This window comes from Seriola lalandi, unplaced genomic scaffold, assembly GCF_002814215.2.
Source record: "Seriola lalandi dorsalis isolate HSWRI2012SDOR001 ecotype SW California unplaced genomic scaffold, Sedor1 jcf7180002054816, whole genome shotgun sequence".
Taxonomy (NCBI): domain Eukaryota; kingdom Metazoa; phylum Chordata; class Actinopteri; order Carangiformes; family Carangidae; genus Seriola; species Seriola lalandi.
This window is the reverse complement of record NW_019525369.1, coordinates 1410586-1429343: the sequence shown is the minus strand read 5'-3', so window position 1 is coordinate 1429343 and position 18758 is coordinate 1410586. Positions and strand designations below refer to the sequence as shown.

At 43.0% G+C, this 18758-nt stretch overlaps 2 protein-coding genes across 6 annotated transcripts in view; both read left to right on the top strand.

The window, feature by feature from the left end:
• The window catches only part of hoxb3a (homeobox B3a), a 96872-nt gene that overhangs the window by 24637 nt on the left and 53477 nt on the right, over positions 1–18758 (top strand). For 2 of the 5 annotated variants that reach the window (XM_023426166.2, XM_023426158.2), the window contains exon 1: positions 8982–9646. The exons of 1 other annotated variant lie outside the window; for it this stretch is intronic. The gene's annotated coding sequence lies outside the window, so the exon portion shown is untranslated. Of the gene's footprint in view, positions 1–3581; positions 3671–8974; positions 9647–18758 lie in introns of those variants that run through there. 2 more of the 5 variants (XM_087179295.1, XM_087179297.1) reach the window with 2 other exon arrangements.
• Positions 14376–18403, top strand: hoxb4a (homeobox B4a). The gene is made up of 2 exons (XM_023426172.2): positions 14376–16356; positions 17875–18403. The coding sequence occupies exons 1-2, from the start codon at positions 15882–15884 to the stop codon at positions 18177–18179; spliced, it is 780 nt and encodes a 259-aa protein (XP_023281940.1). The 5' UTR covers positions 14376–15881; the 3' UTR covers positions 18180–18403.

Sequence of the window (18758 nt, the reverse complement as noted above, 5' to 3'; positions counted from 1 at the left end):
CCCCCCCCGGTTGTGTGTGTGTGTGTGTGTGTGTGTGTGTGTGTGTGTTTTACTGTGTGGGTCATGGTGATGGCGCACAGGCGCACATGCAGCAGGCTGGCTGTATGTGGCTGTATGTGGCTCTCAGTGAGGAGAGGTGGTTCGCAGTAAACACAGAAGGGTTTACATTCATAAAGTGGTTGTATCTGTGTGTGTGTGCGTGTGGTCTCAGGCTGCTGGACCCCGCTGTCTGTGTGTGTGTGTGTGTGTGAGAGAGAGAGAGAGAGAGAGAGAGAATTAACTTTAGCGAAAGAAAAATGAACAGGAAAAAGTCTGTGACTGTGTGAAGAATATTCTCAGGTTTCACCAGGTTCTTCCTGAATCTTTAATATAGGTTTGTTGGAGTGTTTGAATAAAACATCCAATGAAAGGCTGATGAATCGACCCACGCAGCAGAAGTTGTGAAGTGAATATATATTTTCTCCCTGATTTCAGCTTTCATATCATATCGTTTCTCTTTTTACGCAGAGGCGTAAAATGCTTTCAATGAAGGACTAAGATTTGTGGATATGCCCATATGTGCTTTTAGCCAAGAGGTAAATGGACAAGGACACACAAACACACACACACACACACACACACACACACACACACGGGGAATGGGGGGGGGGGGATGTAGTGATACGTCCTTGGGTAAAGAAAATCTTTGTGCGTCCCTCGCCCTTGCATTTTCCAGGCAGGATGGGTGTGAGTGAAAAAGCGTCGTGGATACAAACTTTCCCAAGGCTCACGATCAGAGTCCTTGCTGGTTATTTTATGTCGGAGCTTTGACCTGTTTGACTCATACAAAAGACACACCCGCACACACACACACACACAAACAGACACACACACATTGTGTACGTGCTCAACTCAAGTTGTTTTTTGTTTTGCAGAAAAAAACAAACACAAATTAACACACATTTCCGGTGTAAATTAACACAGAAATACAAGGCTATTTTGTTAAAAGTATTATATCAAGTGTCTCTGACTTTTAGGCAGGAAACACTGAACCAAATCATGTTGACACAACAAAGCGCACGGGCTGAGCAGTATTAAATATTAATGGAATTTTCTAAAGTAATACTAATGAGGCTGGGGACACAGAAAATGTCCCAAACAACCTAATGGACCTCTGAGGCTACTCTTAAATCAGGTAGGCCTCACTCAAAAACACAAGACTAATAAAACACTTGGACTTTTATTAATGCTTATGAAACATACGGACTAAATGATAGAAAATATTTCACACCTATAACACTAAAGAAAACTGGAAGCAACAGAGAACATGACAACTATTTTATATATTGAGATCAATACATCCATATTCTCCAGATCAGCTGTAATTCAATTGACACGAAACACAAAAATTCACAGTTGAAAACACTATTAGTCATTAACACCAAACCCGCCATGGAAATCAATAACTTGATCTCATGTTATGAAACGGTAATGAAATAACTCGCGGTGTGTTCTGGGTAAAACGAGAGAAGTAGGTAGAAGTGTCAACAAACAGTGTCTTACTGTTTCCACTGAATCTTTTATTACTTCTCCTCACTATCTCTCTGTCTCTCTGTCTGGAGCTGTCAAACAGCCGGGCTACTTGTGCACGTGTCCTTGCTCTGTGTGCACGCGCGCTCCTTATTGCTTAATGGATCCATCATGTAAATAGTTTAATAGGATCTCGTCTCACAGATGTGTATAAGAGACAGGTGTGAAGTCTGACCGCAACATGGCGCCCTGAAGAGGTCGACAAACACACAGTGTTGAGAGAAGGCTGCAGCGATGAGAAAGAATATAAATGCATACATAGTAATATATATAATATACATAATAATATAAGCCTACTAAATATACTATCGGCTAAGTCTCCGCAGACAAAGGTCACAACATACGGCTGAAATCTCCGGAGGAGCAGTGGATCTTTTTTGATCTTTTTCTTTTATATTATATTATTTAGGCCTGTGACTTATAGCCTGTAGGCTGTAGCTATAATATATAAAAAGCAGTGGATCTTTTTTTTTTTATAGGCCAACATATAACCTATATACTGTAGGCTATATAATATAGGTATATGTAAATAGGCTATAGCTGTGTTTATTAAGGGTTTTGCTGTATAGTCTATGACTATATGGATATTCGTTTGATTTCCCAAACATGTTGTCCCCAACATTAGGCCCTTGTTCTATTTTTTATTTTTATCTATTTAACTCCGCCAAATGCAGTTTCTGTCATTATTAAGCTTATTTTCTGTGATAAAATCTAAGAAAACCTTAACGGAACGTGGCCTTACAGTGTTTGTATTCAGGCCTCTAGTTACCTCATTTGTGGGTGTATTTCTCCTGGTCACGACCGCACAGTTAATCCGCTCTCCCCTGCCCTCCGCTAATGAGGCAGGATTTTGCTTTCGGAAGTCCCTCTCTGCTCTCAAACTCTCATTCATTATGTTCTCTTTACATGTGAGGCCGGTCTGCTTCCAATGCATTTTCAGTCTGGGGATTCCTGGCGCTGCCCTCCGCCATCACAATGATTTTTCACCAACTTCACAAGAATGTTATTTAGAGTCATGTTCGGGATGCCATAAATTATTCAGACACCAGAGAGGGAGACGTGAGGGAAGACCTTCTTCTTCTCTCTAAAGTTCTCTCTGCTAAATAATGGAAAACAGGTTCTTTTCATTCCAACAGATCCTGCCACACTTTTGATTTTTTTCAATAGAAAATGTAAATTTGTGATTCTGAAAATGGCTATGAAGAAACAAATTAGGCCTATAATAATGGGTAGTGACATACATTATTATATAAGCGTAATATTATCTCCCCATAATATCAGTCAGAGGTTTTTGATAGAAAAAAAGAAAAATAATAAGATAAAGGTAAATTTTTCCCGAGCTTTCAACTGTCGCTTGCCAGTTTTTATGTTTTTCAATAATTATGTTTCTACATTTCGACTTTTTGTCTTGGAAACAGTCGCTGCATCTATTACCAATTCCATTCTAGAACAAACCAAGACTAAACCAATAATAATAGTAATAATAAGTTTAAGAAAAATGAATAATAATTGTAGGCTACTTGTTAGTTATTTTTCCAGCGGGACAAATGTGTATTTCCGCTGTAACGGTTCATATAACCCGCCATATAGGCCTACACGAATGTGGCGTGTGTATCGTGTCTTTGTGTGTGAGGAGGGGGGCCTTTGAGGAAGTTTCAGTTCAGTAAACAGGAAGGCGAAAAAATTCCACATTTCATTTTTCATCAACTTCCTCCTTTTAACGATGACACCCCCACCCCACCCCCCCCACCCCAAAAAAAAGAAAGAAAGAAAAAGAATAAACACACACATGCACACACACACACACACACACACTAAAGCTACATGCGTGACACAAGTGGTGTTGTGCAGTGCTGTGACATGGGAAGGGGCAGCAACAGCAGCGGTGTCTCTGTATGGCCTCTTTTGTTTTTTGCTGTGTGTGTCATTGTCATCTGTTTCCCGTTTATGTACTCAGGGCAGCTCCAGCCTGCAGAGCCGCTTCTCCTCACCATTATGTGTATACAGTGTGTATTATGTGTGCGGGCTCGCTGCTCCTTTGAACCTGTCAGGAGGCGCTGAGTTCGGCTTTACGGTCTCTGTGCTGCTGATGATGAGTGGGGTGAGTAAATAACGCGACTCACCCTTTTTTTTTTTCATTGCAAAGGTGTGTGTTTGTCTGAGTGTGAGAGATTCACTGGCTTTTGTGTGATGGGAGTGAGTGGGGTGTGTTTTTGTTGTGTTTGGTGGGTTTATTGGCAGGGCACGAGGTAGCTGAGAGAGAGAGAGAGAGAGAGAGAGAGAGAAAGACAGAGAGAGAGAGAGCGCGGTAGATCCTGGCTGTGTGTTAGGCCTATATCTTTTTTTTATCCCAATTTAATATTTCTTTAAATTTGGATTATTTACTGCACATTTATATTCACACAGAAAGCCATTCTGTGGATTGGAGCTACAAACGCACACACATACACAGACATACGCACGCAGACACACACACACACACACACACACACACACACACACACACACACCCTTTTTGTGATTGCTTTACCTTTAAATCGGCATTTTGTGGAGCGTTAATGTCTCCTGCATACTGATAGGGGTGAACCGCGCGGCCATGCTTCATGAATAATGCACGAGGAGGAGTCACCGCGAGGTCAGCAGACAGGCTCGAGCCGCGCACTGCACTAGGAGACTGCGGCGCAGGCGCGAGGGAGATCGAGGGAAGAGAGCGCGCGTGTGTTTACTTCACCAACACAGGGGAAAGGAATTAACAGCTGTCCTGGTTTGATTTATCAGTCAGTGTTTCCCATTTCCGGCTCAGATGGGAGGGAAGTTTACCTCAGACTAACGAAAACTTCCACACATAGATAGATAGATAGATAGATAGATAGATAGATAGATAGATAGATAGATAGATAGATAGATAGATAGATAGATAGTTGTGTAATCTAAATTATTGTACATTTCAATTATTTCAATTATACGTTTACCATATTAATTTGTGCTTTATTTTAAGTAGTGCAATATTATTTGAGCTTATTATATTATTAATTAACATTACTTTATTTAGTTTATTATATAATCTAAGTCAGTTGCCATACTTTATAATTTCATGTATATAATTTGTAGGTGTAACATTTAAATTAGTAATTTACAACCCCCTTTAGTGTGGAGCACCTTTTGTTTCCACCTGCCATTGTTTACAATGGGACATGTGTGAACACAGCCTACAGAGACTTGAGAACCATATCGAGAAAGAAATCAGGGTTACAAATAGATATATATTTCCTTTACATTTATTTACCACTGTTTTCTTTTATGAAAAATGTTAAACGTTCAACAAAGGGAAACAAGCATGATTTGATTCTTAGTACAGATAGTCTCTTACGGAGTGTTTGCAGTCGATAAAAGCTTTTATCAGTGGCTCTTTGTGAGACTGGGAATAAAGCCCAGCATAGGTTTTGTTTGTCTTGCTGATGGGTTTGACAAGTCATCAAGCATGCAAATATTTAAAGTTACAGAGGGTATGGGTTGGTAGCCTATTGTGTTTGTTTTTCAGGTTATGCCATGTTGACTATACGCCTGGGTGAAGCGGAGGTACAGATAACTATACAGTTACAACTGCAGATCTTAGGCTATCAAAAGAAAAAATACTGATACTCTTCCACTACCAGGCTATTAGCAGCTGGAGATTTATAAGCTTTTTGATATCAAATGTTCTCTCCTGAAAGGCGCCACGACTCATGCTTTGTGAGCTCTTTTCCTCCCCTTAAAAAAGAACGAAGAGCTTTAGGAGAGTTTCAGTTTATTTTAATCACCAGTCCAGCGGCCAGTTTCAAAAAGACATGTCAGACTGGTCTGTAGTGTTGGTTCAGTCTTCATTTAGCTCATAGTTTAGTCTAATGTTAGTCAGACTGTTCCACAAAAGAATGACTTATTTTAATCCTGAAACATTAGACACCTTACCCCCCGGCTATCTCAGGCCTAAGACAAATGTTACCATGGTAACAATCAATAACACCTGCACTGACCAGTAGCACCCAACAACAAAAAAGGAAAACATTGCTCATAATTTGTGGTTTTCTAACATTGTAATGGAGAGAGCAGCCATTCCTTTCCAAATCACATTTTTATTTTTATCGTTTCACTTACACTACCATTCTTCCCGAAGACAAATATTTTCTTCTGGGGTAAATGGAGCTGAGCGGTTGGATGCAGTTCCTCGGTCGGCCATTTTTTTATTTTGAAAAATAATTACTTAATTTACTCGGAATTTATGCACCACAGTCCGACTTAAGATGGTTAAGAACTTAACTGCTTTGTGCAGCGGATGAATTCTGACATCTATGTGAAGTCTGACTGTAAGGCTTCAGTGTGTGGAGCCGCAGAGGATTATATTCAGAGGATGCAGCTCTCACGCGCCGCCACCAGAGCCCGCTTCAGACCAAGAGGACAGCATGAACTGAGCCGGAGATCCCTCACGAGCCCCGCTCTGTGGTCCTGCCTCCCTCCCTCCCTGCACGCGCCCACCGTATTTTTGAATCCTAACCGTCGTAAACCTGTAACAACCTCCAGTCTCTCCCTGGCTGTTAAAATACACAACTGTCAGAAGTGTCGCCGTCTTCCGCCGTTTGTTTATTGATGGTGAGTGTATGGACACACACATATGTGTGTATCTGTATCTGTGAGCTACAGGAAGATAAAAAATGCCATTTTAATGAGGCGCCGTTGATTAGCCTACTGTAGCCTCACACTTATTACTCTTCTCTGTTTGGAGAAGAGAGGCAACTCCAGCTAACACAGCTAACACAGCGAACACAGCAGCACTGGACAGTCTTTCAGGCAGCAAGTGAACCGAGACCTACTGTCAGTGTTTGTCTCTTTCTTATTTCCCCCTGTCTTCCTGCCCGAGGCGAAGCGGAGGAGCCAAGACGAATCCAGGGTTATTATCAGGAGAACAGCCTGGCTGGATGTCCCAGCTACCAGCCGGCCTAAAGCAGGGAGTTCATGGAGTTGAAGGGTCAGAAGTTCACCGTCGTGCGTGAGTTCCGCCCTCGCCTCTCCTCACTCACTCGACTCCAGACCAATTGCACTATGTCAAAGGCAAAAAGAGTGGGAGGGAGGGAGGGAGCAAGAGGAGCAGAGGTATACGGAGGGGGCACAGATGAGAGAAATGATAGCAGGAGGCAAAGGAGAGGTGAAGGCCTGACCTTCCCTTCCTGTCTCGCGTGACAAAAGCAGAGCTCCTCCTGTAGGTTACAGAGAGAGAGAGAGAGAGAGAGAGGGAAGAAAGAAAGGCAGGGAAAATGGAGAGGTTGAAGGTGGTGGATGTGGGAGGGAAGGTATTCGGCGACATGGAGAGGCGAGTTGGGTGGATGTCTGTGTGGGGTGCAGGTGTTTGGCTACACATTTAGGATTATTATCCTGGTATGATAGTGTAGCCATGAGCAAAGATACACGACTTCACTGGGCTGAAGGAAAGGAGTGACCATAATAAAAAATAATAAAAAGGAGGAATTATCACCTTTATTATTAATAGTAAAATTATGTGAAACTGTTGGCTTGGTCTAAATAAATTTAAATTAAAAAATAAATAAATAAATGGACCAATAAATAAAATAAACGCATCCCTTCAGCATAATTTACAGAAGGACTCCTTAAATCCAATTTAATTGTTGTAGCATAAACATAAATATCATAATCACCAGGTGTAAATAGAAAGAAACATCCACCGTTTTAATCTCCATGTTAAAAATATCCCATTATTTATTGTCAATACATTTTTAAAATAGGAAACAATAACATGACGTTAGCGTTGTGTGTGTTCGTGCAGTAGTGGTTGTGAAGTGGTGGTTTTATGCTTGGAGCTCACTGCTGTTTATATAACTGTTTTAGCAAAGCAGAGCTCTTCCTCTCTTCAGCCTTATCAACAAAACCCTGTCAAAAATAAACTCTTATCTCTTTCACCATCCAAAAATTATTACTCTTCTTATCTGATGTCCCACCGCGAGATTAATGTCAGCCACTGTTTACTCATCGAGCTGCGAAGAATGAGCCTCCAACCTTTTTCCTACTTCATCTCCTTTCTTTCTTTTTCTTTTTCTTTTTCTTTCTTTCTTTCTTTCTTTCTTTTTTTCTTTCTTTCTTTCTTTCTTTCTTTCTTTATCTTTATCTTTGACTGAACATGCCCTGATCTACAACGTTCAAAATGTTGCCAAGTTGTTTTAACGTAACACAAGAGAAGCTGTGCAGGTTCAGGCAAATAAGGTTTAGTGTATTTAACAAATATTTTATTAATAAAAGTAAAAAAGAAAGAAAGAATTTGAATAAACCGAACCTCTCGGATCTTTGAGCCTGTTTGACCTTAAACAATCTGAACTCAAAACAGTTTTATTTCATCTTTTATTTCATTTACTGAAATAATCGCAAACATGCTGACTCCCCCCCACCCCCCATATCCTAAAAAGGTAATGAGTGAATAACTACGTTATGATCCCGTCTTTCTGCCGGGTTCATCCCGAGTTCACCGAATTAATTCAATTTAGATTGTGGCCACTCCCGCCTGTCAAGACACACTATTGGCCCTGAGTATAAATAACCATTACCGTTTGCATAAGACTCTATAGAGAAATCCTATAGCGTTTGTGTGTGTGTGTGTGTGTGGTTGTGTGGAATTATGTTTTCTGTAACCAGCTTGTTATTGATAGAATGTAGAAACATAAGTAAAGTAATAGCAGTGTAATGAGTGAGGAGAAGTGTGGACATATGGCTGCAGTTAACTCGGTTTGCAAAGAGTCAAATAACATCAATATAAATCCACCTGATACCCTGATACCTCTGAGTCTGACCTCCACACTAAACAAGAAATAAGCTTCAATACAACACGTTTGTTTCTACGTAATATTCACGTAAAAGACTCCGGAGTGATGTTGCGGGTATACGCTGTGTGCTCAAGTATTAGCATGCATTGTGGTGTCATTTATATTTATAGCTACAACAAAAGGAAAAGGAGAAATGATCCTGGAAGAAAAGAAAAATCTGTGTGAGAGAGAGAGAGCCCCCCACAACCACCACCTTCCCTCATTCCTTCCCTCCCTCCTCCATATCTGCTGACCATTTTTCTTCAAAGTAATGACTCCAACTCAATTTAGTATGACGGAGAGAGAGAGGGAGAGAGGGAAGGGTAAAGAACCAAATGACAGAAAGAGCAGATGAGGGAGAGAAGGGAGTGAGAGAGAGGTGGAAATGGCAAAAAGAAAGGGTGTGGAAAGGGGAGGGGGTGAGGGAAAGGGCTTGGCTGTGCTCGGGGTGAATGGGAGGTCAGCGCGTCTCACCAATATTAAAATGTGTACCGGGTGACACGCCTCGCCCGTTAAACAAAGAGTGTGCCAAACTGGCAGATTAATTTGAAAACTTGAGTCCATGCACACACACACAACACTTAATGCCTTAAAGAGCCACAGTCTCCACCGCAGCCCTGCTCGGTCCTCCTCAGCCCCAACCCGCTCCATGTAGCCCAGCACCGGGAAACACGGGGAACGGCCACCGGTCAGGGGGCTTTCCTCTGTCATTTATCGCCGCTTTGGTCGGGTTTTCACGCGCGGGAGCGCCCGGTGCTGTTGAAGGCGTTACGGTGACGTGTTGTCTTTGTTTTCGATGGATTATCACCATTAAATCGGTTCTACCTACGCAGTGTTATCCCAGTTCCTCTACCGCGGAGTCTGAGCAATACGGATATACAGTCATGTTTACGCTTTGCCGGAGAGACCCGCGGCTGTGCGTCTGCGCGTGTGCATGCGTGCACGTGAGCGGGAGTGTCCAGGGAAACGACAACGACCTTTTTTTAAGATACCATGAAGAATCCTGAAGAGGTCAAAAAACCTGTGGCGTCGGAAGCAGAGAGAGAGAGGAGGAGGAGGAACTGAGGTGTGAGCGCTTCTTTTTATTATGGAGGGAAAATGAAAACAGCTGCGGGTGTCTGGAGACGTGGAGAAGAGCAAGAAAAAGAAAATGTGATGATGATAACAAGAGGAAAAACTGTGGAGATCAATGTGACGACGTTACTAGGAAAGGCGGGTCCACGCGCTACACAGAAGTGAGTAGGCTACACAAAAATAGAAATCGTCTTGTAAAAGAAGATGCTTCCTCATTTGCATGCCAGTGTGTGTGTGTGTGTGTGTGTGTGTGTGTGTGTGTGTGTGCGCGCGCGCGTGTTTCTTGCTAGTAGCTACCGTGTGTGGCAGGTGTTTTGCCCGCGGTGGGAGGGAGGGGGGAAGACCACGTGTTGGCGTAGCCACCGCAGAAACCCAACCTTCCCCTCCTCCTCTTCTTCGCTCCTGCTTCCAGCACAGTTTAGCTCATAGTGACTTTATCAATTCATATTTTGAATCGATTATTGGCTGTGCACGTCACGCCGCGGAAATATGAACGCTGTGTTTCCTCCCATGTCCTTCAATGTACCTTCACTGTGTGCTGGTTAATTAGTTAGGCTAATTAAACCTCTTGGGCTGTGAGGCTGCAGGTTGATCTTTTTTAGACGTGTTGGATATAGTTTAGATTATTGTTTTCTTTCTCATAGATAGATAGATAGATAGATTTATCACCACTGTAGGCTACTGGCGTTGAAGGCCAGGTCGTGGCCAGTGAAGGTTAAAGGTCACGCTGGAAAACTACTTTCTCTCCTTTCAGTCTTAAATTGAATTTAAAAATAGATTTCTATAATATTCTTGATCTCATTTCATTCAGGATAACAAATTGTTCGGTTGCTAAAGATTGTTGTTTCTGTAAGTGCACCAGCTGATTTTATGTACAAAAAAACAGAAAATTAAATGATGCCCCACGTGGTATAAAATTGTACTCAGAATAAAGTGAAGAAAAGTCGAGTATGAATCATTTACAGAGGTTTTGCCTCAGCACCAGTGTTGTTGTTTTACCAGTTTGTATCCAGATGTGTGGTTTTCTGCTGTTGACCCACAAGCACATGTCGTATGGAGCCTGTTGGCAACACCAAGCTGAATGAAAGAGAGTGGTTTCAGCTGTTTATTTTCCTCTGCTGATTGCTAATGTGCTGTTTCTCTGATCAAATGTTTCCATCCTACTGGGAGCCTTTGTGTCTTTTCAGCATTAGTGCTCCTCCGTCAATATGAATGCTGCACATAACCAGCCTGTGTTCACCAGCCACTTTATATGCGCCACTATGATTCGTTTGCACAGGCTGACTGGATGTATGTGCGTCTATTTAGCATTGACTACAGCTGCATCATGTCTTTCTCCATGTTAAATACATCTTTGTTATTTTATTTAAAAATTGTTTTGTGCACATTTACTTAAAAATGAAGGGCCCTTTGGAGCAAAGTTTTATTATTGGACGCAGTTAAATTTAACAGTATTTTTCTGGCCATTTGTTGGATTTCTCTTTATTTCCTCCTCGCTATTTATTGTGAAATAAATCTAGTGTTAGACTCAGAGCCGAGCCTCCCACTACCACACAATAGCTCTCCCATCGTTGCCACACGGAGGGACAGGCCTCTGCGTCATTTTTATCTCTGTCCGTTAACTTTGCATGACAATAACCAGGAGAATGAACCTCGGTTTATTTTTCAAACTGCACAAAGGAGCAAAACCACATTTCTCTTCTCCGTCGTTATTGTCCCCGCAGCTTTTTCACCTCGGCAATATTTCAGCACATTGACAAGTCCGGGCGCTGCAGATAAAGAGGCCGTTTAACCCTTCAATATGTTCATTTTGATTTTCTCAATGTGCCTTTACACCAGTTAAGGCCTGCTGTTGGTCAAAAACAACAAAAAAACCGTGGCCTTTTAATGTCGTATTTCGGGCTAAATTTAAAGATGGTATAAGAACACAAAAATCTAACTTCATGTAGCCTCTCTATAGTTAGGGTTTGACTTTATACGGAGCTGACAAATATTTATTTTTTTAGCATTAGAGCTTTTCAGTCTTCTTTATTAAATCTCGTTATTCCTTCATTATGAAACCACTCCGGGCTACAAAAGAGAAATCTTACCTCAATGCTCCTTAGAATTAATCCACTTTTGACAAAAAATGTAATCCCAGTTCTGAGTGGAAGAAGAAGCAGAGAGCACAAGTTTGTGTGGCTGAGTTTGTGTCGCTGATGGAACCAACGTGTTAAAAAGCTCTTAGATTGTGAAGGAGACCTTAAAGTTATTTATTCACCCCTGCTCTCTTCCGCTCCCTGCGCATTTTATTGCTTTTTATTTAAACACTCCCCACACCCCCCTCTCTTCCATCTCCGTTTGAGCTTGTTGGTGTTTGAGCTGTAAACGGAATTGACCCGCAATAAAAGTCACTTGTTTAATTCCAGATCCGCTGACCTTTTCCACTCACTGTGTCCCGGTATATGTCAGTGAGAGACGCTCTGATGTTAGAGCAGAGAGAAAGGCCTGTTTTTATTTTTTGCTCCGGAGCAGCTGCTCCTCATGTGCGGGTTTCACAACAGGACGGGCTGGTTTTTCAGGTGGGGCGCCGCAGCTCTCGAACAGGTTCAGGTTTATCTACGGAAACGCATATTTCAGAAGCACATTTGAAAATTTATCATTTTATTTAACAAAATAGCAAACAGCTGCATTTGCTGGCATTTGAGACTTTGATTCACTTTTTCCACATTAGGCTCCATTATATTGGGATCCAATTAATCTGTTTATTAGAAGCCAATTTGTTTTTGTTTTTTTGCGTGTCTTAAGCTGTAACTGGAAACACTGGAAACACTAGGCTCCCAATAAACTGAACTGGTTGCTTCTGACAAACGTGACAGAGGGAGGGGAAGTGCCGCAGTCAGACTCAAACACACCTTGATAGATATCTGAGATGACCCGCAGCAGAGCGCGAGGTCAAGGTGAGAGAGGTATGCACACACCTGCGCAGAATAGAATAGAAAATAATAGAAAAGAATAGAATAGAATAGAGACTCGGAATGCTGGGTTGTGTTTGAACTAAATAAAAAGAGCAGAATATAAAGAGAGAAGAGGCTGAGTAGAAGCAGATTAGTGACGATGACGCCACACTCTGCCTCTGTGGTCCGCTCAGGTGATGTATGGGCAACTTTTGGAGGAAACGGAGAACAGCAATATTGCCTGAAGCAGGGAGGGAGAGTCAGTGTCACAAAATCAATGTGGGAGCAGCCAGAGCAGATAGAAATTACATGGAAAATATAACAGGAAAAACATTTAGGGCCTGAAAACATACATGTACACATACACCATTCTCATAAACTATATCTGTCATATAGGCTAAACATTAACATAGTGTAAGGCTAAATGCATTAAAATCAGTGAGAGAGGATGAAATCATCTCTCCTTGTTTTTATTTGTTTCGTTTTTTTGAGTGTTATTTTTATTTATTTTTTTATTTTGTTTGATTTATTTTATTTTATTTTGGCTATTTAGAGATGATACATAAATAAATAGATGGATAGAAAGAAAGAAAGAAAAAGAAAGAATCATGATTGAGTGTAGGCCCTTATGTGCGGCTTTTTTAATTCAGTTAAAACGTGCAATGCATTTACCATCGTGAAGGGACATGGATTCATCCATTCGTTTATTCATTGCTCCATCCATTCTTCACTAACATTATTCAGAACTGTTTCTGATGGGACAGTGTTTCCCCGTGCCAAGAGATTTGTCTCCTCTTTCACTAAATTGTTCTAACATGCTGAAGCTGCCAGCTTTTTTTTTCTTTTCTGGATAATTACAGCTGTAGCTCTGATCAACTTCTGTGTGGGTGATAGATTGATGGAAAGTATGAATGAGTATTTTTATTTTTGAATAACTGCGACGCAGGCCTCATATTCCAACTTAAAACAATCAAATTGTTATAAAATTATTGGACATTACACAGAATGTAAATAATATTGTTTGATATCATGTATTACCTGCCTTTATTTTGAAAGGTCAATATTTATTTCGCTGTACAGTATTTTAAACCTGGATAAAAAGGCCTCCTCTACATTTCCATCACTTTCTGCTGCTTAAAAGTGAAACAAAAATGGCGACCATCTTTCTTGTTATTTCTGTATCAGCTGTTTTAATCGTCGCCCCTGACTCACAGGAAGCGTTAGAGCTTTATAACTTCATCTCCCAGCTCCCCAGCAGCGCTGCGGAGGGTCAGGGATCAGAGACAGTACAGATGGATGAAGATATTCCGCTGTGGCTCCGACAGCGAGTTTATGAAAGCAACACGAGTGTGTGGACGGTGTGAAGGCGCGCCTCCAGAGAGCCACTGTCTTCTATATCTACCCTGTAGATCCGGATTTGTGTAAAAATCATTAAAGCAATCACAAATTCGCTTCTAGGGGAGTATATAGTGGATTTATACACGACGGCTGCGATGGATCGACACAGGCAGCAGAGGCCTGCAGCGGTTATTACCGGCTCTAAGCGCCTTTATTCACTCGTTGCTTTATATTTGATTTGAATTCGTTTGTAGGTTAGCAGGAGGCTAAAGGTTGAAAATAAGAATAAAGAAAATGTGTCTTTTCCATGAATTTTAATTTCTTTTATGAACATAGAAAATGACATGAAAATGTAGACATTTTATTTATTTTAGGACTTTATTGATTAGATCATACTGATTCGATTTGAATGCTTCTTTAATGTCGTTCTTCTGTTTGTAGCCTTCATGTTTTTATACTTTTAAAAGCCAACTCCAGGCTCCAGGTTGAACTGGAGTTTTTTTTTTTTTTTTTTTTTGCTAGTCGTCCTGTTGAAAAATGATACAGTCAGCTTTGTGGTGGGGAGGAGAGGGTGGGGTATTGGTGGGGTGGGGGTGTTAGAAACGGTCAATTTTCTGGAAACAAAGGACTTCTCCATCATCTCCATCATCTTGCCTGTGTGAATCTGTGGTGATGGTGCTACAGAAAGTGCTCAGCAGCCTCTGCTCTGTTCTTCTCTGTTGCGTGTTTTGCAGTTTGTTTTTGTGTCTTGATGCTTTTTGAACGCAGCAGAAATTGCACCAAGCACAATTATTAGCATTCTAAGAGGATGTTTCTATATAACATATTAAGGAAGAATGTTGTAGGGAGAAGTATGAATATGAATCTTTGAGTTTCTGTGCGTCTTGTTGTGTTTGGTGTTCTGTGTCTGATAGTAGGAAGAAAGTAACCAGTGCGAAGACAGTGGGACTGTGTGTTACATGTCAAAAGGGAAAACAAAGCGGTGGAGGTCTGTGGCAGCTCGTGTGAGCGGGTCACGGTTGGGGAGATGGATTCTCTTGCAGGAGGAAAAAAACAAAAAGCGTGTATCTGTGTTCAGTAATGCAGAGCTCAAGGGCAAAAAGCAGCCGCACAAGTCTGAATGGCTCAAATAGCTTTGCTCTGCTAGTGATGTTAATATGGGAACATGGGTGGGAAATAAATTCTATTTATTCAGGCAAGGCAAAAGGCTGAGTCTGAATTATCATGCAAGAGGAGGTAAATGAAGAGCAGGCTCCTGTTGGAGCAGCGTGGGGTTTAAAAAAAGAGGGAAACGGTGCAGGACTCTGATTCTTAATGCAAAGGGCTGCTGGTGATTTAGGAGACTGTGTAACCTGAATTAGTTGATGAATTTTCTATCGATCCTAAACAAGCCAGATTTATCTCTGACACGGTGCTGCTGCTGCTGGGTGGCGCAGGAGTCAGGCCACTCTCCCACTCCCCGTTATTAGCGATTTAAAAAGAACAGGGGAGGAAAAAAAACTTTGTGAGACATGTCCCTACACACCCAGTATATACACAGGAGGTGGTGCAAGCCACTTGAAACCACCCACACCCTCCAGCGCTTTCTTTCTTTCTTTCCCCTCTTTCTGCTTTCTTTATGTTATATTTGAAGTTTGCAGCCAGATGACAACATCTGTACTGGAGCCTGCTCTGGTGCGCGTGCACGCCCAGCGCTGCCTCAGCTGGAGCGGAATGCAGCCTATTCCGACGCGCTCTGTTATTGTTGTGATTCTCTGCCTGCTTAGAGCGGCATGCGTGCCAACATGTGGCGGAGAGATGGGCTATGTAGGGAGAATGGTGCATATGGAGAAAGGCGAGGAGGGGTGGAGGGGGGTTATTGTAAGACTGAATACCCACAAACTGAGGCCATATGATAATGCGCGTGGCTCTGTGTATGCTTAATCCCATTTCCTTATCCGGGGTTTGTCCTGGAGGCTCGCCATTGGCCGGCTGCCGTCACGTGGCATCTTAACTTTGTTCACTTGACAGAAAAGTAGGAGGGTTCAACGGAGCAGGAATAACCGAAGAGTAAAGGGATGAGATATAAATTTTAGTTATATATTTTCCGAGTAGGTGCAATTCCACAAAAAGACTGAAATTAATGGCCATGAGCTCCTATTTGATCAACTCCAACTATGTGGACCCGAAGTTCCCACCGTGCGAGGAATACTCTCAGAGCGACTATCTGCCCAGCCACTCTCCGGACTATTACAGCTCTCAGAGGCAGGAGCCTGCTGCCTTTCAGCCGGACTCCCTCTACCATCACCATCAACAACACCAGCCACACCACCAGAACCACCACCAGCAGCGAGCCGAGCCGCCCTACACGACGTGCCAGCGCGCAGGGCAGCCCGCCTCGGTGGTCATGTCCCCTCGGGGTCACGTCCTTCCCCCGGCCGCGCTGCAGACTACCCCCGTCCCGGAGCACAGTCAACGCTGCGAGTCGGTGACACCCAGCCCGCCTCCGCCTCCGTCTTGCGGCCAAACGCCCCACAGCCAAAGCACTTCTTCCCCCGCGAGCACTCGGAAGGATCCCGTCGTCTACCCGTGGATGAAGAAAGTCCATGTAAACATCGGTAAGTGCTACATGCAAACTTTCTTTCTCTCCCTCCCTCTCTCTCTCTCTCTCGCTGCCTGCGGTTGAAACCCATGCAGTCAGCTAGGTGTCCACCGTCACAATCTATGGCTTCCCCTCCCTGTTTTCTGTTAGAAGTAGAAGAGTAGCCCTTGGGTCAAGATTTACGATCGTCTGTTTGCAGGGCCAATATAATTACACCCTCCATAAATTTTTATTACACCTCTGCGCTGAGGTGCCTTTTGAAGTCCGATCTCGGGCTCGTCTGCTCTAATACCTCGCCTTATGACAACTCAGACCGAGCCCATAAGTTAGATTTTATGCTTTGGTAATTTGATTTTAAGTGGTCGGGTTGTATAAACGGTGTACTTTACTCTGTCGAGCCTTCCTTCCCCACTCGTTGTTCCAAGGGAGGGAAAGTTTTATGGCAGCTGAAATATTCATGTTTATGGAGCCGGCCGTAAAACACCAATGTAACACCGAATAGCTCCAGTCTATTATGGCTTCTCTGTAATGTTATAATGGACTCGCTGCCTGTTGTGTGTTGTGGATAATCGGAGCGAATATTCGCGCGACGACATAATGCCACTTTTGCAAAGTCACCATAACGCGGCCTGTGCACGCGGTAAGAAACCGTTTTAATGCGTTTTTCTCTCTGCACATTGTTGCAGCTGTCATGTCTTTAGATTCTGCTGCAGCATGTTTAGTTGCTACTGTCCTGTTGTGTTGAATCATCATCGTTGAACGCCGTCGTGTAGCTGCCGTACCCCCTCGCCACCCCCGCCCCCACCACCACGTTTATTCTCAACCAGTTTATACAAGACGAGACAATGGCTCCATCCTCGCACTCAGTCCATTTGTGCCTTAAAAACAGAAAAGGAAACTGCTCTGTTCGTCGCTGCTCGTCGCTGTTTCATGTGTTAATAATTTACGCCAGTCCCAGTCGTGTGTGCGCAGTTTTTCAGCAGTTGCCTCGATTTGCCCTCAAATCACAACATTTGGACACCGTTGTCAGGCTGGCTGCGTGCGGAGGATTCACGCACCACCGCCGGGCCTGAAATGACACCTGACAGCATATGTTCACTGAAAATGCAGCGTTTCGGAAACAAAGCGCGGAGTAGCTGTGACAGCTGGTTTAAAAACACGTGGGAAAAAAGGTTTGTTGTAGGATAAAACAGGCCTGTGAGGGTCATATAGTCATTTTGTGCTCTCCTACATCAGCTGCAGTCACTGTGGCCGGGCTGCGTGTTCATAATATTTTCCCCCCCTGTGGCTTCATGTGCTGTTTTCAGTTTGGAAAATATCACCGCAATACTGTGTTAGGTCCTCTGTAATGAGCCCATGATACTAGATATAGCAGCCAGTTTATTAGCTGCTTGACTATCATCATTTTTATTATTATTGTTTTTATTATTGTTATTATCATTGTTTATTTTGGAGGTGATTGTGTATTGTAAGCCATTTTTTTTTCTTTAATGTTTCATGTTGTTGATCATTTATTCTGGTGTTTCCCCCACAGTGAGTTCAAACTACACGGGGGGTGAGCCGAAGCGGTCGCGGACGGCCTACACGCGCCAACAGGTTCTGGAGCTCGAGAAGGAGTTCCACTACAACCGGTACCTGACACGCAGGCGCAGGGTCGAGATCGCGCACACGCTGTGCCTGTCGGAGCGGCAGATCAAGATCTGGTTCCAGAACCGGAGGATGAAATGGAAGAAGGACCACAAGCTGCCCAACACCAAGGTCCGCTCCGGGACAAACAGCAGCAACACAAACTCCCAGTCCCTAACCGGTTCCCAGAACCGCTCCACCGGACCACTATAGCCCACTACCGCTTACTCTTTGTCTGAGATGTGTCCTCCGTTTTTCCTACTTGATTCCCAAACTGAACGCCTTGTAACCCCCGGAACCTGCACTTTGGACCGGAGTAACGCTTTGGAGGGAGGGATGTGGCCCTGATCTGTGCTGATGTTACACACTATAATATGACGTGTGAGGGTGAAGAGGGAGATTTCCCATTCATAAAAAAAAAAAAGAAAGGAACAAAACAGGCGAAGAAGGAAAGTGACAGAAACGAAAAAATGATGCGGTCGCTTATTTGTTTTTAACCCTTCATTCTCTCTCTGCCTCTTCCTCAGCTTTTTAGATTCCTTTCTTATTATACCCCCCACCCCCTCCCTCCCTCTCCGCATCTCTCTCTCCTCTCTATCAGAGAGCACGGGACGGTGTAGGCTGAATATATTGTGCTCGTGCGTGTGTGTGGTTCCTTTTTTTCCTCTATCCGAGACTTTTTTTTGGTGAAGATGGATCCTCGTTTTCATCTTTAATCATGCCAAACTCGGGCCCCATTTGTCATGTTTACTCTGCGGGTACAAAGCAAAGGGGTGAACCGCGGCTCTGCCC

What these genes read in the sequence shown, in the direction of transcription:
- hoxb4a (XM_023426172.2), top strand. Translation starts at nt 15,882, where the DNA reads ATGGCCATGAGCTCCTATTTGATCAACTCCAACTATGTGGACCCGAAG. An exon ending in GAAAGTCCATGTAAACATCG is followed by an intron (nt 16,357 to 17,874) that starts GTAAGTGCTACA and finishes TTTCCCCCACAG; the next exon opens with TGAGTTCAAACTACACGGGG.